Below are 25,978 nucleotides of genomic sequence, written 5' to 3' on the forward strand. Positions count from 1 at the left end.
ACCATTGTATTGATGTGCTTCTCATTATGAGTCTGACTAATTGGATATTCAATGATACATCTTAAACTGTTTCAATTTGGAAAGACATGCAATATGAGTTTGGGCCTGCTGCATTCCTTCCAAGATTATTATGAATATTGTGGCAATTTGTTGTGAATTGAGAAAATAAAATATAAATTGAGTGTGGTCAATTTGAGATGATCAATCTCTTGAACTTCTGTTTTTTTTGTTTTTGTTTTTTTGAGAATCATCAATCTCTTGAACTTGAAAGAGGAAATAGACATTTTTGGTTAATTTTCTACTTAATTCTCATTAATGCCTTCCATGTACACATATAGCCAAGGATGAGATAACCTCATCACAATCTAATTCTAACAAATAGGAACCAAGTCCTATTTAAATTTCAATACAACTTGAAATGAAATTCAATCCTAATCTCCTAATCAGCTACATGATATTATTTGAATTCAACTTAAGAACTTTATTTGAATTTAACTTGAATCTATCCTTATCTTATGTTGTCTAATTTCCAGACACAATACAATTAAAATAAATAGTTAAGCACGTTTTGACAACAGGTCACAGAATCGTGTATTTGCTACCATGCACTTGGTACACTCAGCAGAATGCACCGTCAATTCCTCTACAAAAGAAATCATCTAGTTTAATTGCTTTCTCATTTATGCTGTCTTGCAATCCATTGTTCTTGATTCAGTCAATATTTTCTTTCAAAGGCACAATTAAGGTTCTCTTCTACGATCGAGGCATGCTGTCAAATGCTGTGAAGTAGTAATAGTATACTCAGAAGAATAAGTTTAAGATGAATAGAAGGATTGGCATTGGAAGGGGTAGGTGGATGTTCGAGGAAGAAACTTTGCTCACTACCTCCCCGTTGCTCAGCTCTTCAATTGGAACTACGGGATCATCAGATTTTTTCACTCTGCATCACAAATTATTCTCAAATTTCAGGTTCTAAGGTAGGAGTGGCAGCATGTGCACTTCATGTATATCTGCTGCTGTGATAGAAAAAATGATATTTAGCAGTTGAATTTAACAGAATTGAGGGGAGAAACAGTACCCATTAACGCTAGGGCAGAAAACAACGGCATATTCATTAGCCTTGCATGTAAAAGTGCTTGTGCCATCATCAAAAGCATAGCTATAAGCCCTTGGACAAGCGCTCTTAAAGATGGTTGAATAAGAGGAGGGTTGGCATGTTGTTGGGTTCGCAAACTCACCACTGCAGCAGTACTGGTCCAAGCCAAATGCCCCACATGCACTCCTACATGCAACCACCCCTCCTTCCTCTTCTCCACCAACTACTTGAAGCTCCTTTGGGCAACCTGTTTCATTTCATGGTTGCATTTAGGGGGGGTTTCAGGTTTGATCATTTTATAAGTGAAGCCAAATCATCTTGTAATCTAATTTCCTACTTGCAAACTGCAAAAGTAATTTAAAAGCTTACCCATGTTGATATTTGCAGCGCAGCCTGTGGCATTGCATGCTCCAGACGCCCCCCTTGGTGCGGCAATAAGAGGTATATTGTAGCCATCTACAAGGCTGACATCATAAAAATCTAACCCATTGCCTGTTCCGAGGGTTATCTCAAAGAGGGATGCAGGTGGAGTGGCACCCATGCCATCACATTCCAGCCTTCCTCCACAGTCTCCTGTTTGACATGTTCCATTTCCTGACTCGTCAAATGTGCACCCGGTCCTTGCCCATAGTCGTCCTGACCATCCTGGAATAGTTGGAATGCTGACACTTTGGCCCGAGTCTAACCGGAATCCAGTTGATGATAGTTGAGGTGTCCCAGCACCCGCAAGGGTTCCAGGCCATATGGTGTTGGGGCAGTTGTTTGTTATTGTGAATGTGCAAGATGAGCAAGAGAAAAAGAAAGAAATGACAAGAAAGAAAGTAGGGAACACCCAGGATGTCATCATTGGCATTGTTGAGGATTCTGGTTTGTTCTTTAAGTTGCACTTTCTTCAGGTGAATGGGAGGGAAGGAGGGAAGAGCCATGGAGAAGGATATTTGTAGCTTAAAAAAAAAGAATCTGTGAGGAGGGGATAAATTGTGTGTAATGACAATACAAAACCAAAGGGTTACGTTGCTTTGATGAAATTCTCAGCCACAAGATGATCTTTTTGGGTTTAGAATTGCTTTTATATTGGATGGCCTCATTAAGAAGCAATTCCTTTCTTTAGCAATTGTTTGGTGACACATTATACACGATGAAAGCCAAATGAGATCTCTCTGATCAGAGAATCTCATAGGTTTCCTTTCGACGAATCAATTGCGCGGTTCAGATTCGAAAAATGCAATATTATGGATAGAATGCACCTGAAAAAAGTGACCTCTGATTCTTCATGTTGGAGAAATACATTATTTAACCAGACAATCAATTCTAATTTAATCTTTTCAAAGAAACAATATTATTTTGCAGACCCAAAAGAAGAATTTGCTTTAAAAAGTAAGGTAAATCACTTTCTATCCTCTTAATAACTCCTAAGATTGGAGGAAAGTATCCAATCTAGTTTCCAATCTAGTTTCACTATACATGATAGTATCCAATCTAGGTTTACCATACATGATAGTACTAGGTTATAAACAATAAGTGGAAAGACACGGTCACATGTAAATGTTAGCATGTAACCAGCCTCTTTAAAGATCTTTTTGCTGTAAGAAACTGTGTCAAGTGCATATCACCTGAGTCACCTGACCACTTATCCTTGCAATTGGATCTACTGTTCCCAGTAGAGGAAGTTATCAGATCCACTCTCCATAGAATTTAACAAGCACTTCCTTAATATTTGTAACAGCTTTGATAAATGGTATTATGAAGACAGTACCATCTGGATCAATTAATCCATCCATAATAAAAAGAACAAGCAGCAGGGGACAGACAGAAGTAGACCAATAATTCAATGCATCAATAGAAATTAACAAACTAATTTGATGCAAACAAAACTGTCTAAAACACAATTTTACAGAACAATCTTTGGACAAGTAAGGATTTGTTATTTCCTACAAAAACTGAACAAAATTTACAAACAGGGAAGCACTTTTCCACCATTTTAGGCCTTGTGATATCTTACAGGCAAGTAGCTGTAGATTTAACAAGGCTTAAACAGAAATAGCTTAGGGACCAAATACCATGGTAGATACTGCTGGTTGGAAATTAAAATTGCCTTCAGCCCGGTTCACAAGGTTCCAATGCTTCCATTAACAATTGTTTTCTCTTAAGCTTATCAGCTATAAAGACCTCCCTTTGCCAGCCAACTCCCAATAAAACTTCAAGAAAAGTCAGCCACAAAATTTATCCATACCAGCAATTTGATCAACAAATCATATAGTTCCTGAGCAGAGGACTTCCTACCACAATAGCCTTCTGATCTGCCATACTAGAGGTTGTGGCTAACCAGGAGGATGAAGGATAGGACAGGATGTAAACCTCAACAATTATCAGAGAATATACTTGGGCTAGTTCAAACCCGTTTTGTTGGAGCCATGGTCATACCGGTGACCATAGATGGGTAAGGTAATGACAAAATACATCCTTGATCCCACATAATCCAAAGAAAAGATACAACAAAGGCTGTAGCTTGTCAAAGTTACCACTAAGTATGGCTTACAATAGTCAGCAACCCAGGAGAAAACTAACCATCAAAAAGGATGATATCACAAAAAAAACAAGTTTATGGATAGATGAGCATAAGGTCTTCTGATTTTTCTTCCCTAACAAGGATGTACAAAGAGCATGACTAAGGGAATTGTTAATCACTGGGAATTCTTCCATATTGCTACACGCCATTAGCAATATTATTTTAGATTAAATTCAGCAGGCTGACCTATGTTTCTATTATATAGTCCCTCGAACAACCCACAAGTTTGAAATGAACAGGAAGGATACTGTTCTTCAGTTCACCAGCATCATCAAATGCATCCCCCGTCTCCACCAAGAAAAGAGCTTTATCTCCATGAAAAGGACACCTACATAGGAAAGAAATAAAGTCATATATCAGAAATTCTTATTACCAGTTGGAGAAATTGTAAAACAGATAAAATTGATTCATAAAAACAACAAGCATTTTCAAACTCTTATGTATAGTGGACTTGAAACCTGCAAAACTAAAAATTACTTCAGAAATTCATGTCAGCTCAAACTGAGGAAAGGAAAAAAGTAATAAAAAGATGAAAATAATATACAGGAGTAAAGCCAGATCATTCCTTTTAAACCTGCCATATAACCAAGTTAAGATTATGTCAGGCAACAATAAAAAAATGTCATTAATATGAAGAATCTGGAAAAACCTGTGCTGTACAGCTCAGCAGTATAAAAGAACCGATTAACCATCAAGGGTCACCATACATAGGCGAATACAATACAAATGATATGACCACATAAATTGCCTTTATACAATACAATTTGCAAATTCACCAAAATGATCACAGAAAGGGAGGGAAAATATCAAAATTAAGTACACCACTACAATCAACACTGTAAAGTTGAATCAAAATCATGGTTCAAGTCACCTAAAAGTACCCTGTAACTATCATAGTTCAAATCTCAGACCAGCTGAGAAAGAAACAGAATTCAATTCAAGTTTCATAAACAAGTAACAGAGCCTGTTTAAGGAAGAGCTAAATTGCAGTAAATGAGATTAGAAATATATAGAGTTCCTACAGACAGGAAGGACACATCTGGTCCACCATTTAGTTAAGAGAATTAAGTTCTATTATTCTCCATAATCGTTCCAGAGAAAAAAGAAAGGGAAAAATTCAAAGGAACATGATTAAGAAAATTGATACTTGTCTTTTCAGTTATATCATAGATCTAGCTCATATCCATGCCATCTCCAACTTGGCTGCAGATTGGACTGACAGCTGAGAAGGACCTCTCAAAAGGAGAAGGATGAAGCTGTGCATCCCGTCTGCGCTTACAGGCATAGCCATCAGTAGGGGAATTCTCTGGCTCAAGCTTCCTCCGGATGCCTCTCACAGCCTGTTCCTCCACTGGTGTAAGGGGGAAAATTTGCCCGCTAGCTCTGCAAAGGGAGCTATGGTTATCATATAGAATTCTCTGGTTACAGTTTTTGTCACATATGTGAGTCAGTCCTGTTAGTTTGCAGCGGTACATATTTCCACAAACACGCTCATTTTCACATTTCCAGTCGCATTTGTGAACAGCAGTCGGCCCATCTCGCCCTAGTATAGTTGACAGAAAAATAACGTTTGCAGGCCCTGCTACCACCATGGACTTGCCACACACCTCCATTGCAAAAATCAAACTTCCTAAGTTTCAAACTTTATAGATTCCAAACTCCAGTCCCAAACGCTCTGCAGAGCCCAACACAACATAGAAAATTTGTCAATTTCATCGCTCTAATGAGATGACTTTATGGTAATGTCCTAGCTCTCGGCATTCTTAAACGAATTCCTCTATAATTATTCCGGATAAATATCTGTAAGCACTAAAATCTATCTAACAGGATCTTACACTCTTATTCAAATCATGAAAAAACATAAAATAAACTTAAATGTCTAAGATTCTAGATCCTTATATTATAAAATAATATCCACTTGAAAACCAGATAGCTACTTAACAATCAACAATAAAAATATTTCCCACACATCCATATTCCTTTTCTGTTCTCTTTGGAAACAAACTGTGCCTAGAGGACATTTAATTTTACATAAAGGTATATACAAGGAAAAATAGCACATGGGTTGTATAAAAAAGGAAAATTTTGAGTGGCATTAACACAGTACAACTCAAAGAAGCTGATCTTTCCCAAAAAAAAAAAAAAAAAAAAAAAATTTCCTGTTTTGCCCCTCAAAAAAAGAACTACATGAATAAATTGGACCCTTTTCTTCCTAATTACATTCTTTCATCAAGTAACAGTAATTTCATCAACAGATCTGTACTACCACCAACTGAAACTACCTCTCAAAGACATAAAATCTCAGAAAAATTGAAAGAACTAACACATAATGATTAAAAAAACTGAAAATGATACATGGGTTGTCGGCTATATGTTAAAAGCTAGGACTTTTATTTCAAAAACAAACAAAAAAACATAGACATAGACTTACGTATACAAAATAATAGCCAAGACATAGACATAGACATAGAATTATGTATAAAGATACATACTTTTTTGCCGTTCCAACAGTGAAGCAGGCGAGTCTCCACCGAACCTGTATATATAAGGAAAAAAAAAACAAAACCAAACCAAACAAACACTAAAGCCTATACCTCTCTCTCTCTCTCTCTCTCTCTAAACAGTGGCTATAAGGTGAAAAAGGGTATCTAGAGAAGAAGGGGAAAAAATGTGAGAACAATGGGAGTGGGGTGGGGTGGGTATTTATAGATATTAAAGGAGACTACTATTCCTATGGTGGTTGGGTTTTGGGTTGGGGTTGACGTCCAAGTAATAAAGAAAAAAAACAGACTTTAAAACTTAGATAAGACACAGTGTCTATGTGAGAGAGACACACAGAAAAAGAGAGTTAGAGAGAGATAGAGAGATGACTTTAGGGGAGAATGCAAATGAAATTCACATGAAATTGCAATGTACATGACATTTCTCTTTCTATCTTTATTATAGAAATAAGACTAAAAAAAGAAAGGGACACTTTGGTCCTTAGACTAAAGTTTTCAATTTTCTATTAATCTATAAATAATATTTGAGGTAGAAATATCTTAGAGATATTTTTTTTATCTTAATTCTTTATTTTTTGACCCATTAGAGATTTTTTTTTTTATCTTAATTCTTTATTTTTTGACCCATTTATATTAGAGTAAGGCTACATTCACAAATTATTTCATAATTATTTTTATTATAAATAATGGTTATGGTAAATTTTTATGGATTTTTATTTAAACTTACCATTGATATCACTCCCCACATTACTAATTTGTAAAAAATTTACAGCTTTAACATTTTTTTTAAAATATTTTTGGTTCTGTTTTCATTTGTAAAATTTGTAAAAAAAGATCACTTCTTAAATAATCATTTTTCTAGAAGAATTTTCATTAGTAATCTAAAAGTATTCATATTAAAACTCTCAAAAGCTAAAAATATTATTTTTTAGCATCTCATTCTAAAAAAGCACACTACAATAAAGATGTTAGTGTCAAATCTTATAAATATAATAATATTTTAATACTATTTTAATTAAAATATTTTTTCTCTCTCTCACTATTCCTCTTTTCTTCTCACCAACTCTCTCTCACTATCTTTTCTTCTCTCTCTTACTATCTTTGATTAATGAGTGGTAAAACTTTTGATGTTAGGTGTTTTGTAAAATAAGTTGTTAAAATAAATAAAGTAGATTTTTGAGATGCTAAATGTTAAATTTTTTGAAATCCTTAATAAGATGCTCTAACGCTTCATAATATATTTTTCCTATCAACAAAAATGTAACTTATGTATTTGGCAACATTAAAAAAAGAAAAAGTCATGAAAGGTTATCATATTAACAGAAATTGAAAATATAACCAAAAAAAAATTTATACGTCCAAAATGACAATAATTGGGAAAAAGGCACTTCAAAGTTCATTTTTTTTTTTTTTTTTTTGTCTTCTTCTGCTAACTTTTAATTTTATTTAATAAATATATTAAATATACAAAAAAAACAAAAGTTGGTAATATGTATAGGCAAGTGCAATGACTGCGACGGACTTTAAATTAATCAAAATTTTCATCACGTGTCCTCCCAACGGTTCTCTCTCTATCTTTATACCTTTTTTAACGGTTCAAACGCGCTCTTTAGTCTTTACTTGTTAATGAGAACGAAGACTTTTATTAGCCAATCAACACTTGACACGTCTGAATACCCACCGTATTCCTCGCTACGCTTCTGGCCACGTTTACTTTTCTCTTTTTTTTTTTTTTTTTTAATTTTTAATTTTTAAATTCTTCCTCGTTTTATGGAATAAAAATATGGACCAAAATTTACTTCAGATTTGGGCCTCAGATTCGGGTCCACCATTTCAATACGAGACAAACCGAAATTTTCTGGGTTTTCAAAACGACGTGTCGTTTCGTTTCACCTAATTGTGCGGAATTAGGGTTTGTCGTTGCAATTGGATCCAAATCTCGATTTCGGTGAGTTTGATTTTTTCTTTGATCTTTTTTTGAAGTTCTTTGTTTGGTTACTGAGAAAATTTTGCAGCGATTTCTTGAAACCCAAAAAGACAAGGCTTTTCGTAGTAGTGGATGTTAATTTTTCTTTTGTGTGAATTTGATTGTGATTGTGATTGGAGCCACTGCTGTGTTTGAGTGATATTTGAATGATTTTTTGTACTGTTTTAATTTTGATAAGCAATTTTTTTTTCTAAGTTCTTTGTCTGGTTACTGAGAAAATTTTGCAGCGATTTCTTAAAACCCAAAAAGGTAAGTTTTTTTTCGTAGTGGTGGATGTTATTTTTTTTTTTGTGTGAATTTGATTGTGATTGTGATTGGAGCCACTACTGTGTTTGAGTGATATTTGAATGAATTTTTGTACTGTTTTAATTTTGATAAGCAAATATTAGTAACTATTTAACTGAGTTATTACGTTTGATTAGCTTTTTTTGAAGTATAGGTTTGTTTAGAATGAAATTTTTTTAAGCATGTTTGTTGATATGAGATATATTGGAATTCAGATCTAATTTTTGGGATCCCTAATCACTAATCAGTTTTACCCATAGCTTGAATTTAGGGTGCATTTGTATAAACTGGTGCAAAACGGTGTTTTGGGTTTAAATTGAGCTTTTGTAAAAAAAAAATCTATGAGAAGTTGCTGTTGTGAATCAGAGTTTTGGGTTTTAAAAACGCCCTTTTAGGCATCCAAAACGCTTAACCAAATGGACCCCTAGCTTCAGTTGATGGTTTATGACCAGATTCTGTCAGTTTTTGGGTGAAACCATAGAACCGATTAACTTGATCACCTTGGGTTTATTTGTTTATTGTTTTTTGGATTACATATCTAGGTGTAGTTATGAGTTTCAAGCTGTCTGTTCTTACTTCTTACTCCCATTTGTGTTTTGAGTTATTCGCTGACCTGTTGATTGTTTAGTGCTACAGGTATCTTTTGAGTAGAACTAAACCTTCGAATTCTTTTATATGGTTTCGTGTTTGTTTGATAGTTCTGTAGAGGCCTTATGCTAAAGTTCTGTATCATTTCTTATATAACTATTTTGTTGAAGTTCCAAACCAGTGGAACTTCCAAATCATGGTTATGTTTATTTGTCTTCTAAAATTTCCTTTTAATTTATTCCTTTTATCAATTTATGCATTGACAATCAATTTAGTCATTCCCCATCATGTCTGTACAAGGTTATTTGTTTTTTTCATCTTAAAAAGAAAGAAAGAAAGAAAGAAAGCAAAAGAATTCCTCTTCTTCATGCTGAATTGTGTTATGTTACAATTGTTATGCCAGGTAGAGAATTATGGTGGGATTTAAAAATAGGTACATGATTGTGGAATTTTTCTTGGATCCTAATAGAGATCTTGCTGGGCATGATCCCATCATTATTACCCAATTTAATGTCTCAAAAGGGATCAAAGACAGCATTCTTGTAAACTTTGGAGAGTGTGGTCTTGCTTCATCACTTGGATCCTTCCAAGGTAAGTACCATATTGCCAGTTATTAGTTTGCCTTTTCTCTTGTTTATGCACACTTGCATTTTACTTTCAATACAGTGTCATGTCTTCAATAATCATGGAACTTGTTGTTTATGTGTAGTCAAGTATGTGAATCCCACCACAAAGCTTTGCATCATTAGAGCTTTAAGGGAAGAGTACCAAAAGGTTTGGTCTGCCATCACCATGGTTAGGAGTATTTGAAATTGCCCTGTGATATTTAACTTATTGGACCTAAGTGGTAATTCAAATAACAGAGAGATGGATACTCTATTGCCCTGCTGATAATGCTTATATATATATGTGTGTGTGTTTATCATAGTTTGAATTACTTAAGTAACTTATATTTCTTCATGATTAGCATATCAAGGATGCAAATCTAATTTTATGTACTGCCATACGGAACTTTTTTCTGAAAATTTATCAGATTTTTTCATCTATCAAAACGGAATATAATACCATTTTTTTCTTTTTACTAGGGAGTATAAAGACTTGTAGAAATGTAGCCTTGTAGTATGATGAGCTAAAATTTGAGCAGTACAAACTTGTACTTGGGGCTTGTCTGACCATCAATGCTATTCAGCACATGCAAAGCTGTCTAGACAAGATCAAAGTTTTGGAGCACTGAAAGTATTGCTAAGATCAAAGGGGGTTGGGGGTGGCTTAATCAATGGATCCCAGACTCTCAGCCCACCGCCAATACATCGATCCCATTTAAATCCTCCCTCCACAGTACTCCACCCTCACATCACATACCATTGGCAAATACAAAAAGAAAAGCAATACGTGCACATGAGCCACGTGTGTTGTGTATAAAAGCCACTTGACTTTGCTTTTCTCTTGGTCATTCTTCCAATTTACTCAGTGTGAAAACGGAGACTAGTTCTGAACATGAAGCTAAGGTTGAGGATAAGCTACAGGTTGTTCCTTCAACTAAAACCAAAGCTCAGTGAGTATAAACTCTGCCACTCAATGACATGCTGCTTTGGAGTGGATATTGTCTGCTGAGTTGTCTTTTTCTATTGAAGGTTTAGTCTTGGTTTCTAAAGAGAAACAATGTGTCGTTATTCAGAGTATATTGGCCTATGACTAGTCGTTGTAATTATTGATTAGTGAAGATAATTAGTTTCAGTCAGTTTAACAGTTAGCTAGAGATTCAGTTCAGTTTGTTGGAGATTAAGCTTGAGTAGTTAGTAAATATTTTCTGGTTTACTATCCTACTCACTGATATAAAAAAAATATATGTTTTGGGGACTCTGTATGTTTCAATGGAGATTTTCCCCCCCTTTATTAAGTTTGGTTGCTGTCAGAACTGTGGAGCCAATTGTGTTTTTGTGTTTGTTTTTGTTATTTAACATGAACAACAGAACATGATTTTGTTTTTGTATTTCTCTGTTTATGGGGCATGAGGCTATCTATCTTATTGATTTAGGGTCTGTTTGGATATTATTTATTTCTTGAAGACTGAAAACTTATTGCTGAAAACACTGTAGCAAAATATTTTTTAAAAGGTAAAATACTGTTCACATATTACTGTTCACGCGTTTTGTGCTTTGGCTGGTTCATGAACAGTGCCATGAGACCAGCCAAAAAACGCAGACGCGTCTTCAACGCAAACGCGTTGCTAAACAAACGCACACTAGATCTTCAAGATTCTAAAATTTTGTTTTTCTTGTCATAAAACTGATTGACTAGTTGTGTGTATTACATGTATGATTCTTTATGACCACTGGATTCCCATTTAATAATTATAAGCCATTGATTATGAGATGTATGGTATAGTTTAATAAAAATAATTTTTATTTACTTTTTACAAAGACAAAATCTTTTTATTTATTTATTTAACAGTAGACAAAATCTTATAAGTTCTCCCAAAAAAAAAAAAAAAAAAAAAAAAAAACAAGGACAAAACCTTGTAAAAACAAATAAAGTTACACTTTACAATACAGTAACATACACTCCACTTAAAAACGTTAAAATTATGTGTGTTTATAAATCATTTAAAATTTATATCTCAGTCTGAAATAAATAGACATAGATGTCAAAGCTTGTGTACGTCCATATTTAAATTTTGGTGAAACTACATACCATACAAAATTAATAATAGTAAAAGACTACTTAAGCAGTTCATGCACACATTTACAAAGTTATTAACATCAAAGTTATATTTGGTGGCTGAGGAAGATACTCTCCATGCCATCTGGAATTGCGAGAAGCTTCATCACATTTGGTTCCCCTGTTTCAGCTGGGTCCAAATCGAGCTTCCTCAATTTCCGGATGTCCAGGAGCTTATTTCTTTGGTCGGCAGCGGATTGAAAGGCTCAAACTATTTGCTGTTGTGGCGTGGTTTATTTGGAACCACAGGAACAAGTTGGCTTGAACGAGAAGGGTTTAGCTTCGGACAGAATCTTACAAGCTGCGAAGTCGTATCTCTCGGAGTTTCAGGTAAAGATTCCTAAGGCAACTACAAAACCACCTAGGGGACACATTCGGTGGTGCCCTCCTACGGGTGAGCTATATAAAACTAACTATGATGGGACTATTTTCTCTTAATCGGGAGAGACTGGTATAGGGGTGGTGGTTCGGAATGTAAAGGGAGAGGTAGTTGCTACTCTTGCCGAGAAGATTCCGCACCCAGGCTCGGTGGAAGTGCTGGAAGCCTTGGCTGCAAGAAGGGCTGCGAAATTCATTGTAGAGTTGGGTATTACAGGTTCGGAATTTGAGGGAGACTCGGAGTTAGTGTGCAGAGCTTTGAGGTCAGCAGATTACGGTCACTCATCCATTGGTCAGATTGTCAAAGACATCATGTCTATTATTGGTTCACTTAGTATTTTCTCTCTCTCATACTAGGCGGTAGGGTAATTGTGTGGCCCATGCATTGGCTAGGAGAATAATAGTTTCGTTTCCTTTATTAGTTTGGATGGAGCATATTCCATCTGATATTTATCAGTTTGTCATTTTATATTTTCCTGATAATTAATAAAAGTGCTCGGTTTTGATTCTCAAAAAAAAAAAAAAAAAAAAAAAAAAATGGCAATATTTGCATTTACATGTTCAATGGTTACAACTTACGAATAAAGATATTTCCTTAAATCATTTCTATGTTGTGATATTGTTTAAACTTAAACTTGCTTGCAAATGTAATATTTCAATCATAAATATACTTAATCTCATTTCTTCCCTAAGATTTTTTTTTTTTTTTTGGGAGAGGGTTTCAGCCTATGACGTCCGCTTTTGATGATAACTCTTTGTCATTAGACTAAAACATCAATCAGTTTTTGGTATAGGCGGGGATTGAATTCCAGATCTTTTATTTAACCATAGATAAAGAGAGTATACAAAAATTTAAAAGAATTAAACAAAACTCACAAAATGTACAATGTCTTTCCTTTTAATTTAGTTCCACAAACTCATAGTCATATAGTTTTATCAACTTGCTCTCCTCCTTTCCCTCACAAAAAGAAAAAAAAAAAAAAAGGAAAAAAGAAAAAAAAAAGTGCTCTCCTCCTTAACACAAATAGAAATCGTATAGCTTCCATCATTTTTGGTTCTCATGGCAACCTCACATAACATTTGAGTGCTAGAGAAATTGAGGATATGAAAAAGGTGTTGATCTTCAACTGCAAGAATACCATTTGGCTTTATACTTCAAAATTGGCATATTTATATATATAAATTTTTTTTAAAAAAAATGCTAATCTAATAATTTTGGGTGGTGGGGAATCCTAAAAGGCACCCAACCTTGATAAAAGAATCTCAATAGTTTTTTTTTTTTTTTTTTTTTTGGGGACAGAAATGTGGTAGAATCTCAATAGTTAAAGGATAAGAAAATACTCATTTTTGAAAAATCTCAAGAGCTAAATATTAGGAAAATGTCTTATATACATTAATTTCTTGTTTTATATGTATAGTTTAAAAATCATCTAGAAAATGTTTTATATACATTAATTTCTTGTTATATATGTATAGTTTAAACTTTAAAACCATGTAATGAAAAAAAGTTAAATAATAAAATCCCCACTTTTGGCATTATTTTTTTTATAGGTTTATGGGGGGAGAAACATAAAACTTAACATGTTTAGTGTCATTTTTTTAACTAAAGAAAGTTAAATAATTGAATTAATTTAAGGAAACCCAATTACTCTTCAATTAAATATAAATATTTGAGTAATAATTGTGGTTGGTGGGGAATCGTAAAAGTCATCCACACCCTTGATAAAAGAATCTTAGTAATTAAAGGTTAAGAAAATGCCAAATATATATTAGTGAGTTCAACTTACATCTAGTGTAACTTCACAAGAGTTGTACTTTTTTTAGGCTGTAGATATTTACTATTTGTCACACCAACTAACCAAATTAATTTTTCTCTCTCTTCCTAATTAATTTATGGGAAATGTTTTGCCGTTGTGCTGCATACTAGTATGCAGCAATTGCTGTATAATGAGTTATATAGCTGCAAAAAGAAAGTAACATATGCAATGCATATGATTATGTAGACCCTTGAACATATATTATCTTTTTTTTTGGACACATAACTCATTATGCAGCAATTGTGCAGAAGTACTATTCCTTTATTTTTTTGGAGATAAAAGAAAGAATTTGTATTAATAACTAAAAGAAACAAAACGTATACTGAGTAAAAAGATTGGGGCAGAGCCCAGCCATATGTGAAAAGGAAATTCCTTAGTATGATTCTTACGTATTTGGTTGTGAAAGATTTATAAATGTTTCACATCTTTTTAAAAATTTGAACCTTAAATATTTTTAAAAAGCTTCCACATCTTTTCTAATACTTAGTATTTCGTCACTCCATTTTTAAGATGTTCCTATGGGCAGGGCCTTTCTATTCGTGTATAAAAAAGAATCCAGTACCTTCTTTTTATAAAAAAATCTGACACAACATTGCCTTGGTCTTAATATTTCCTAATTACCCTTTCTCAAATACACAATCTTCTGAAGAATTATCAGCTTAAATGATGTGAGAGAGGATGAGAAGATGAGAGGAAGAAGATGATAACGTGAGGAGACTAGACTCTAAAGAGTTAATGCTGTTTTTTTTTTTTTTTTTTGACCTTTGATAATAAGAGTTAATGCCTAATTTATTAATTTCTAGAGAACATTAATTACATTATTATGAGTGTTTTTTACTCTTAGATCTAAATGAAATCAATGGCCTTAAATAGGTATAACTCTTGTAAAGGAGGTGTAACTTGAACTAATCTTTTAATTTCTTGTTATATATGTATAGTTTAAAAACCATGTAATGAATTCTCCCAAAAATAAAAAAATAAAATAAAACCATGTAATGAAAAGAAGTTAAATAAAAAAACATCCATTTTTGGTATAATTTTTTATAGGTTTATTGGGAGAAGCATAAAACTTAATATATTTAGTATTTTTTTTAATTAAAGAAGATTAAATGATTGGTTTAATTTAAGGATACCCATTTACTCTTGAATTAATTAAATACAAATATTTAATTAATAAGCTTTTTAAATGCCAAATATGTATAACTGTAATTTAATTAGGAGTATTTAAGGTGACATTATGATGTGTATAAATCATTATTTGCTATATGGCATTATATGTTAACATTGAGAAATTATTAGGTCCATCGAGAGGACTACTAAGTGGTCCTCCCAACCAATGAAATAATATCACTTATATAAATGTGTGAGTTAGATTTGTAATCAGTAGAAGAATTAAAAATAATAAACCACTAGGTGATATCACATTTGCATAAGTAGTAGCTTTTTATTGGTTAGAAGGATTAGGAGGACTACCCCAGCAATTCTCTCAGTGGACCTAATAATTTCTTGTTAACATCACTCTAAAAAATGACACGTCTTGTTAAAGGCTTTCGCAAAGGGACACATGTCGCAATTTTGTGTATCCACTTGTAAGGATCCAACTTTTATAATAGAGTCTAAATTTGGTAAGGATGAGTGTAAGACTCATATTTTACATCATCCAAGAGATTGTCACATCAATTTTTTTACTTAAAATTCAATATATCCTATTACACCTAATAATATCTCAATGAATTCCCAATTGGGTTAGATTTTCATAGGGTATTAAAATTAATTGTGGGTGATTGTGCCTATTTTTTAATGAGAAATGCTATGTCTACAACATTTCTACAACATTTTTACAACAAATCCTAAGTGGCAAGTTGTTACTGGTTGTTTTTGTTGGGGCAAAAAAGTAATCTTAGTGTTAGTTTTAAATTTGAACCAATAACAACTAACCACCCATGATTTGTTGTAAAAATGTTGTAGACGTAGCATCTCTCTTTTTTAATATATTGGGATTGGTGGCTATAAAATTTAGGTTTTGCAGCATACCCTTATAGAATTTATTCTCTTTATAACATATTATATTCTTTATAGATAGATTGTCCAACTTTAATCTATTGGTTATAAATTTTCTCTAGTAATGAGGTGTTTAATTATCCATTTATTCATTCATTGCGTTTATTGTCTTGCTAGTAAATCTTATTGCTACAATAGTGTCTCACTATCAAGGAGAATCAAATTCATCTCTCTCTCTCTCTTTTCTTCCTTTCTATTCAGCAACTGTATCTTCTTGCTACTACATATTTCTTCACTCAGTCTCTCTGTCTTTCATCTCAAATCTTAGAGAACAAACAAAAGGGTTATACAGAAAAACAAAAGGAATCGATTCCATGATTTGATACAATAGTACTAAGGCTTTATGCTAATGGAGAAAAAAGCGCTTGATTACATTCTAGTTCCATTAGGACTTCTTGCAATGGTGGCATACCACTTGTGGCTTCTCTATCAAATCATAAATTACCCTAACAAGACTGTCATTGGCATCAACACTGTCCATCGTGGCTTCTGGGTCCGTGCTATGATGGCAGTAATTCTTTTCCTTTACCATGATGGAATTTATCCTTTTTTTCTTTTTCTTTGTGGCATTCTCTGTATTAATGTGAGCCTTTAGACTCTTAGGGCCTGTTTGCATTGAGGGCAATGAGGGGGAGTGGAGCAGAGTTGGCTGGAAATATGCTATTTTCTGGCCAACTCTATTCTATTCCCCCTTCTTTTCCTCAATCCAAATGAATTATTAGAGCACTGGCATGTAGTTCCCGTTACACACAAGGGAATGATCGATCCATAGTACTATAAGTTAGGACTCAAGGTTGGAGCCAGGGGGGTCGAGGGGGGGCAATTGCCCCCCTGGCCCGCCCAAATTTTTTTAAGAGATTTACTTATGTGTCATGAGTTTGCTACCTCCCATCATATGCCTACACTCTACACTAAATAACAGGAATATGAGGAAATAGAGCTTAAGCATAATTACTGTTGTGTGAGTTTAAAGGTTTTTGTCCTTTTATCAATTTGTTCCCTCCCCTCCATATGGCTGGCCCATCTTAATTTTTATATCCATTTATTTTCTTGTTCTGTTTCAAGCATGGGTATGCTCTATGTATTTCTTTTTCATTTATAAAATAATCATTGGAATATTGTTTTTTTTTTTTAATGGAAACTTCATTAAATATGGAAGAAAAATAAAATCATTGATAATCTATCAATGTAAAACTCAAAACATATATATATATATAAAAGATAAAATAAAAGAACTATTAAGAAACACAAGTTTTTTCTGACCTGTTCTCAAAAAAAAAGAAAAAAAAAAAGAAAAGAAAAAAGAAACACAAGTTTTAATCGAAAAGATTAAAAATAATATTATTATTACCTGATAAAAATGATAAAAGAATCACAAATTTCTAATGTAGTAATTCATTCTTCACTAATAAAATTTGTGTAAGCAATAAAATGTAAAGATAATTATATAATAAATTCTTAAGCTCAATATTGTTTTCATGTTAAACTTTGAATTTTCAAGTGTATGTAAGTTCACAATTTCATTTTTAAAATATTATAATATCATATTCATATGAGTTGTACTTGAGTTTTCCAACTACTAAATTCTTTTATGAGAATTGTAAATGGAATTTTTAATTAAAAATTATTCACGTGTAAATGAATTCATAATAGAAAAATACAGTATAGCAAATATACTAATGTTATTTTTTGTGTTTGTGCCTGTATGCATTGCTTATAAATTTTGCCCCCCCTGAACTTAAATTCTGGCTCCACCACTTAGGAGATTGAGAAGAAGAGAAGAAAGAAAAGAAATAGAAAGCTAGGGTTTGTCCATAACTATGCTATTTATACAAAGCCTAAAGCCGTATTTTTAACTTGTGGCTATAGGTAAAACCTGAAGCCACGTTTAAGAAACGCAGCCCCATCCCAAACTAAAGCCGCGTTTTAAACATGCGGCTTCAAACTAAATTTAAAGCCGCATCTATAAAACGCAGCTTTAGGCAAGCTAGAGCCATGTTTTTTAAATGCGGCCATAGTTAAGAATTAAAAAAAAAAGAAAAAAAAAAAGAAATACACAAGTCCTATGGCTGCCTGTTTTAAACACGGCCATAGCTCCACCCCCAAAAATGCGGCTATAGCTAAATAAAACGCGGCTTTAGACGCATTCTATGGCCGCATGTTTAACACGCGGCCTTTGTTGCAAACATTAAGTTGCGTTTTTTAAAAATGCGGCTTTAGCTCGTCTGTAGCTGTGTTTTTGCAAACGCGGCTTAAAAAAACGCAGCCTAAGATCCGTGTGTTTTGTAGTGATTCAAAGTCAAGACCTCATAGATCATTTGACTTATGTGGCCTAAAAAAACTAGTAGACCAACCTCTGAAAAATTTAATTTTTTTATTGTTACCTGCATGTCATGATGATAATGGAATTAATTCAAATGAATCCCAAAGTGTAGCAAATTAAATTTCATGCATGATGATAAAATGTGTATATACAAAAATTGCTGGTTGTGCAGGATGTGTCCAAGAATGGTATTCTTGCCATACAAACACTGCGAAACAATTTAATGGCATCGATCCGATTAGCTTCCATAGCAACAATGCTTAGTTCAGTCATTGGTGTGCTTCTTAGTTACTTTACTTTTCAGCGTGCAGTCTATGAGGTACTACAGCCATGCAAGTTTCCTCATCACTATTGTTCCCCATGAACACCACAAAGCTTATGTTGCCAAGACAGTGATTAAGGGGAGCTATTTCTGGTCTTTAGGATTGCGTGCCTTCTACTTCTCCTTTCCTTTGTTTTTGTGGATCTTTGGTCCCATCCCTATATGCTTGTCCTGCTTCGTCCTTGTCATCTTGCTTTATTTCCTGGACTTCACATTTGATGACCACTACTCTTTTTTGTTTTTTTTGGCTGAATAAGACATGAGCTACTCATATTCAACCCTGGTTGAATTAAGTTGCACATCAACTTCTTTTAGCTTGTAATATAATCTTGAAAAAGCATATTGTAATGAACTTACAATTTCACGTGAATTTCATTTTCATTCTCTCTCTCTTCTTTAGAGACAAAGCCAGAACTTGGAGTTAAGGGACGACTTTGCTACTAGCTGTGTGCGGCAGCTTTGGCCTTTGACTCTACTACTTTATCAATAAGGATTTTTGTTTAAAACTTTTTAAATGACTAAGTTGTTTGTTTTGGGTAAAATAGATTGATTGGGCTTAATTTTTTTTAGCTTTATTATGGGTATTTTTTGTTGTTGGGCTAATTTTTTTGGACTTGTATATTTTGTTTTAGATTTAATCTATTAATTTTTATGGCCTTTAAAAGGTGTAATATGCTAAAACTACAAAATTTTTACAAATTGCTAATATGGTGAGTGATTATTGATAAGTAAAAAATGATGCAAGTGTGCAAATCAATAAGAATTTGTCATCTCAATAGTTTGTAAAAATGTTGTAAAAAAGTGTGTGACTGTAACATTAGTCTTAAAAGAATTGATGGCATTGTTAAGGGGGGGGGGAAGATGTAATTTTATTGAACAAAATTGCAAAAATTAGTATCTATTAATATACTGATTTTTTTTTTAAAAAAATTTAGGGGGTGCCATTGCCCCCCTAGTCAATATATAGATCAGTCCCTGTCTGTCTCTCTCTCATAGAGATATACAATGTCTTATCTAAGTTTAAAATTTTATTTTTTAGCTTTGTTCAATAATTAAATTACAAATTATTCCCTTTAATTTTTGGTAATATGTTCATTTCATTTTTATAACTTTTTTTTTCTTCATGTTCAATGTATTCATGGCACCTTTGACTTTTCAAAAATCCTTCATCCTCTTGTATTTTTGGTAATAAAAACATGTAATGTATTTATATAGTTGTAATGCATTTTTATTTACTCTACTAACTCTTTATGTCATACATAACTCATTAAATTAAAGTGTATTTAATAGCTCATTAAATTAAAATGTATTTAATAGCTCATTAAATTGAAGTGTATTTAGAGTGTGTTTGGGAATAACTTTTAGCTTTTATGTACATCTTTTTAAAACCTCATTTTTTCTCGCATTTTCTCACATTTTCAAATTTTTTCAAGGTATAAGTATACTTTAGCACATTTTTAGCAAAAAAACTAGATAAACTGTTCCCAAACAGACAATTAATGTATACCATGTGTAATTTAATTATATTTTAGTTTTATTAAATTTACTTGTATATTATTAGACATGTCAAGACTTACTTTTTTGTTTTGCAAAGATGTAAAGACTTATTTCATGTAAATATTTTTCTTTATGTAAAGAAAAATATATATAGCTTGGCCTCTTATGAAAAAAATTGCTAACTCTACTATTGATGTATTTCTTACACCCCTTTGTTACCATGTGTCATTAAGTTACAACATTATTTAATATCTTTTTATTGGAGGTGAATTTTGACAAATTCACTGTTAGATTACATTTTCTTCTTATATCATCAATAACTATGTCATCAATAAATTGTTTAAATTGCAAGTTTTTGTAGTTTAAATTAGGCGAAAACCACATTTTAGTCCCTACATTTTCACGCGATTCCCACTTTGGTCCTTATCTTTTATTTTCACCACTTTTAGTCCCTAAAATCAAAAAGGCGATCTCGTTTTTGTCCCTACCGTCAATGCCCTAACGGCAAAGTCCTAGGTGGTAGACGGAACACCCTATTAGCTGACGTGGCGTTGATGTGGCACTGATGTGGCGATTAAAATATTATTTGGCATTTTTATATGCCATGCCAGCATTTTAATTTTTTTTTTATTTATAAAAAGCCATGTCAGACAATTTAAACCAAAAAAGAAAATAAATTAAAAAACAAAACTTAAATTTTATTATTTTATTTATTTTTACTTTCATTATTTTTTTATAAGAACTGAAGTTGTTCTTCGTGTTCTTCCTAAATCCATGAAATAAACCAATCTCCAGCAAACCCCAAATCCAAATCCAGCAACCAAATCTACTCAAATCCAGAAAAACAAGAAATAAATCCAAGAAACCAAACCAAACCATAAATAAATTGAAGAAATAAACCCATAAATCCAGTAACCAATTCAATCTCTAGCAAACCCATAAACCTAGAATTTTTCTTCAGAAACAAACACACAAAAAAACAAACAACGCCATGTTCTCTCCATAAAAACAAAAACACAAACAAACCCAGAACAAGAGCAAGGATACCCAAATCTAAACAAACTTAGTCACACAAGTCTCAAACAAACCTAGATACTCACTCATACAATTTACAAATTCGCTATTTATTCACCAATGAATCAATTTATCTGGGTTTTAAAATTTTGGGGTTCATCTGGTTTTTACAAACAAAATCAGAAATAAGAACAAATTTGACTTAAAACTAAACTTGCAAAACCAAATCAGATCAGAGAGAGAAAGAATCCAAGGAGACCTAGATTAGATTAGAGAGAAAAAATCTAGAGACCCAGATCTCATCGGAGAGATAGCTCACTGGGTTTTTCTCCAAATCCAAAAAATTCTGAAACCAACCAAACACAACAGCCTAGCGGTGGGTTGGAACTTTGATGAGGGTTTGACGAGAAAGGAGATTGGCCTAGTCGAATTGAGCTAAGAGAAAGATGACTACTGCCAAGCAACAATAATCGAATAGTGACCAGTGAGAAGCGGCGAGCGGTTGAGCTTGGTTGTCAGCCATGAATGAAGCTTGGAAAGAAGCTCCAAGATCCGGCCTAGAGAGAGGGTGTGTGAGAGATTCAAATTATAGAAAGAGGACCGAGAGAGAGATTCAAGTTCTATTTTTAAAACATTTGTTTCTTGAAAATATAATTTTTATGCTAATTTAATTCTTATGGATTTTTTAAATGGAGAAATTAACAATTTGAATCAAGAAAAAAAAAGTTTTGTTTTTTAATTTATTTTCTTTTTTGGTTTAAATTGTCTGATATGGCTTTTTATAAAAAAAAAAAATTTAAATGTTGATGTGGCATATAAAAATGCCAAATAATATTTTAATCGCCACATTAGTGCCGCATCAACGCCACGTCAGCTAATAGGGTGTTCTGTCTGCCACCTAGGACTTTGCCGTTAGGGCACTAATGGTAGGGACAAAAATGAGATCGCCTTTTTGATTTTAGGGACTAAAAGCGGTGAAAATAAAAGATAGGGACCAGAGTGGAATCGCGTGAAAATGTAGGGACGAAAATATGGTTTTCGCCAAAAAACAAAAAAAGAACAGAAAAAGTATAAAAGGACTGTGGAGCAGAAAACATCAAGTCCGCTATTGTTGGATAAGGTCTCTAACAAGTTTATGATATTCCTCCATGAGATAGAGAGATGTGGCTTGCTTAAAAATCTCCTCAGGGTGGGACTGTGCATTTCGGGACTGAACTCTGTTGTGTGCATTCCATAGCGACCATGCAACCATAGCCCACAACTCAAACTCCTTGCTCGACAATCTTTCTAACATTTGTCTCGTGAGTAGAAAGAAGTTCTCTGCCGAGGAGTTTGTTTTCTATATCTTCCCCCGGACTAGGGCCCATACATTGTGAGCAAAAGGGCATTCCCACAGGATATGTCATGTGGTTTCTTCTAGTTGACCACATATAGTACAGATGGGATCAACCTGCACCTTTTTTCGAAAGAGGTTTGCCTTTGTCGGAAGGATATCAGAGCAGGCTCTCTAAACAAAGGTCCGAACTTTGGGAGGGATGTTCATGGATCATATCTACTTCCACATCCTCTGATCCAAGTTTGTTGAAGTGTGCTCCCCAGCGGTGGGTGGTGAAGGGCACTTAACGACAACCCACTTGATGGACAAAATGACTACATAGATTAAAATTTAAAGTTATAGGAGTAAAGTAAATAAATTAAATATTATAAGTTTGAATTAAATTTTGAATAATATTAGAGAATGTAAAATTTAATTTAGCCTATATATTATATATATCAAACAAAAGTGGGATAAGATGTGGAGTTGGATTGATCCGGTGTGATATCTCTAAATTGCAAAAAATTTCAACTTTTAAACTTCTTCTTTTCCAAAATTGAGATTAAAAATAGACAATTTTTAAATAAAAAAAATTAATTTTTAACTTTTAATCTTTTGTCTATAACGTACTTTAAGTGGACTATCAATAATTAGACACTCGTTTAGTGGCCTAAAATTGACATCTGATTTGGGCCTTAAGCTCTGGCCCACCATTACTCTAAACAAAGAAGAAGAAGAGGAAGAAAATATAATTATGATTTGGTGTCAAATTGTGGAAGTTTTCTTGGATCCTAATAGCGATCTTGCTGGTCATGACCCCATCATTATCACCCAATTTAATGTCTCAAAAGCAATCAAGGACAGCATTCATTCTTGTAAACTTTGGAGAGTGTGGTCTTGCTTCATCACTTGGATCCTTCCAATGTAAGTATCAAATTGCCATTTATTGCTTTTGCCTTTTCAATATAGTGTCATGTCTTCAATGATCATTGAACTTGTGATTTATGTGTAATCAAGTATGTGAATCCCATCACAAATCTTTGCATCATTAGAGCTTCAAGGAGTAGCTGCTATGATTGTGGAGAGTGACTCCAAAGACTGTGTAGACACACTAGTACCTTCTGGCAAATAGGATCCTTGGAGAATTAGAGGTATTGTAATGAAATTTTCAACTTGATTTCACTTATTCCTAACTTTCATGTTACCTGGATCCCTAGGGGGGAAAATAAAGCAGCTCACGCTCTAGCTAAGTGGTCCTTTTTGAACAATGTTTTTGGATCTTTTGATGTTGGTTTCGGCCCTCCCTGTTTTGAGATTATCATTAAGAATGAGGCTCTTGTATCCTCTTTGTAGTTTTGTTTGGTCTTGTGAATAAAATTCTTGTTCATCAAAAAAAAAAAAAATAGAGCTTCAAGGGAAGTGTACCAAAAGGTATGGTCCACCATCATCATGGCTAGGAGTATTGGAAATTGCCCTTTGCTATTTAACTTACTGGACCTAAGTAGTAAGTCAAATAACAGCGAAATGGATACTCAATTGGCATGCTGATAATGCTTTTATATATGTCTGTGTGTCTATATTTACATACATAATGTTTGGACGTTTGAATTTAAAAGAAAGAAATCCGTAAGTTTTAAAATCTAACCGGGACACCGACCAGCACCATTTTTTTTTGATAAGTAGAATTTGTGAAAAACTTGTTTCTATTTAAAAGTGCAAATTGTGTTAAATGTACTACATTATACTAAAAACCTTATTCATATTAGCTTGCTGATGGAATTTATTTATTCAATCACCACACCTATATTTCATGATGAGTCATAATATCCTATAAGGAGCGCAATGTTTTACGTAATGTTCATCAGAAGGTTTATAATGGATTGAATGATTACATGTTTTGTTTATCATAGTTTGCATTACTTAAATAACTTGTATCTTTCATAATTTGCATAACAAAGATGCAAATCTAATTTTATGTACTGCTATACTGAAATTTTTTATGAAAATTTATCAGATTTTTTCATCTATCAAAAAGGAATATAATATATACCATTTTTTTCTTTGTACTAGGATGAACTAAAATTTGAGCAGTACAAACTTGTAGTTGGGGCTCGTCTCTCCGTCGATGCTATTCAGCGCATGCAAAACTTCAATGATCGAAGTTTTGGAGCACTGAAAGTGTTGCTAAGATCAAAGTGGGTTGGGGTTGGCTTAATCAATGGATCCCAGACACTCAGCCCACGCTCACATCACACAACATTGGCGAAAACAAAAAGAAAAGCAACATGTGCACATAAGCCATGTGTGTAAGCCACTCGACTTTGCTTTTCTCTTGGTCATTCTTCCAATTTACTCAGTGTGAAAACAGAGACTAGTTAGATAGTTTGTTAAAGATTCAGTTAAGTTTGTTAGAGATTAAGCTTGAGCAGTAAATCTCTCTCTCTCTCTGGTTTCCCTCTGAATTTCTTCCTTTTATTCAGCAACTGTATCTTCTTGCTGCTACATATTTCTTCACTCAGTCCACACACATAACACCTGTATTAGTGTTGGACTTTTGTCTCTCTTTGTGTCTTTCATCTCAAGCTTTCAAGAACAAACAAAAGGATTGTACAGAGAGACAAAAGGAGATTGATCCCATAATTTGATACGGACAGTACTGTGGATTTATACTAATGGAGAAAAAAATTCTTGATTACACACTTGTTCCTTTAGGCTTTTTTGCAATGGCGGCATACCACTTGTGCCTTCTCTATCGAATCATGAAGCACCCCAACAAGACTGTCATCGGCATCAATACCGTCCATCTCCGCTTCTGGGTCAGTGCTATGATGGGGGTAATTCTTTTGCTTTACCATATAGGTATTTACCTTTTTCTTTGTGTCACATTTCTATATATATACTTATTTTGTTCTTTTTTATGTGACTTTCTAGACTCTAGTCTCTTATGGTGTGCGTGCAGTTCTTGTTTCACACACCAGATAATTACAAAAACGAATCCCTAGGGAATGATCTATAAGTTAAATGATTTAAACTCAGGATCTCATTGATAATTTGAGGCTTGAAAGATTTCTAATTGTTACGTGCATGTCATGAAGAAATGGCAACTAATTTCCAATGACTACCAAAGTGTAGCAAATTAAATTTCATGCATGATTATATAATGTGTGTATATATAAATAGCTAATTGTGCAGGATGTGCCCAATAATGGTGTTCTTGCCGTACAGACACTGCGAAAAAATTTAATGGCATCGACCCGATTGGCTTCCACTGTTCCACATTGATAATGCTTAGTTCAATCCTTGTTATTTTGATGACTAGTAGTGGCAACCATAATAAACTAGCAAATCTTAAAGATGGGACTGACGAACCCTCTTTCTTTGGACGACCTCATCAAATACATTCGTCCACCTCGACACGGCATGGACGAAGGCAGGCCAGCCATTAATAAGAGGATTCAATATCTCAGATGGTTACTAACTAGCTGTCAGACTGTTGGAGCCTCA

The 25,978-nt window shown here is 33.5% G+C and overlaps 2 protein-coding genes and 2 pseudogenes across 2 annotated transcripts; 2 read left to right on the plus strand and 2 right to left on the minus strand.

Moving 5' to 3' along the window:
* Nucleotides 1–269: 269 nt before the first annotated feature.
* Nucleotides 270–2,769, minus strand: LOC126699510 (thaumatin-like protein 1). Its single transcript, XM_050397372.1, has 3 exons — nt 1,466–2,769; nt 1,079–1,343; nt 270–940 (listed from the first exon to the last, which is right to left on the minus strand). The coding sequence occupies exons 1-3, from the start codon at nt 1,947–1,949 to the stop codon at nt 802–804; spliced, it is 888 nt and encodes a 295-aa protein (XP_050253329.1). The 5' UTR covers nt 1,950–2,769; the 3' UTR covers nt 270–801.
* Nucleotides 2,770–2,912: 143 nt separating this feature from the next.
* LOC126699512 (uncharacterized) lies at nt 2,913–6,461 on the minus strand. The gene is made up of 2 exons (XM_050397373.1): nt 6,158–6,461; nt 2,913–5,340 (listed from the first exon to the last, which is right to left on the minus strand). The coding sequence occupies exon 2, from the start codon at nt 5,276–5,278 to the stop codon at nt 4,838–4,840; it is 441 nt and encodes a 146-aa protein (XP_050253330.1). The 5' UTR covers nt 5,279–5,340; nt 6,158–6,461; the 3' UTR covers nt 2,913–4,837.
* A 1,659-nt stretch (nt 6,462–8,120) lies between these two features.
* On the plus strand, nt 8,121–11,025 carry LOC126698320 (probable ribonuclease P/MRP protein subunit POP5; annotated as a pseudogene).
* A 5,327-nt stretch (nt 11,026–16,352) lies between these two features.
* On the plus strand, nt 16,353–18,904 carry LOC126700649 (uncharacterized; annotated as a pseudogene).
* The last annotated feature ends 7,074 nt before the right edge of the window (nt 18,905–25,978 follow it).

The sequence above is a fragment of the Quercus robur genome, chromosome 9 (assembly GCF_932294415.1).
Source record: "Quercus robur chromosome 9, dhQueRobu3.1, whole genome shotgun sequence".
NCBI lineage: Eukaryota > Viridiplantae > Streptophyta > Magnoliopsida > Fagales > Fagaceae > Quercus > Quercus robur.

Excerpts from the sequence above, each read along its gene's own strand:
- LOC126699510 (XM_050397372.1), bottom strand. The coding sequence starts at position 1,949 with ATGCCAATGATGACATCCTGGGTGTTCCCTACTTTCTTTCTTGTCATT. Across the intron at positions 1,344-1,465 it reads CGCTGCAAATATCAACATGG|GTTGCCCAAAGGAGCTTCAA; the intron begins GTAAGCTTTTAA and ends GAAATGAAACAG. Across the intron at positions 941-1,078 it reads TTCTGCCCTAGCGTTAATGG|AGTGAAAAAATCTGATGATC; the intron begins GTACTGTTTCTC and ends TTTGTGATGCAG.
- LOC126699512 (XM_050397373.1), bottom strand. The coding sequence starts at position 5,278 with ATGGAGGTGTGTGGCAAGTCCATGGTGGTAGCAGGGCCTGCAAACGTT.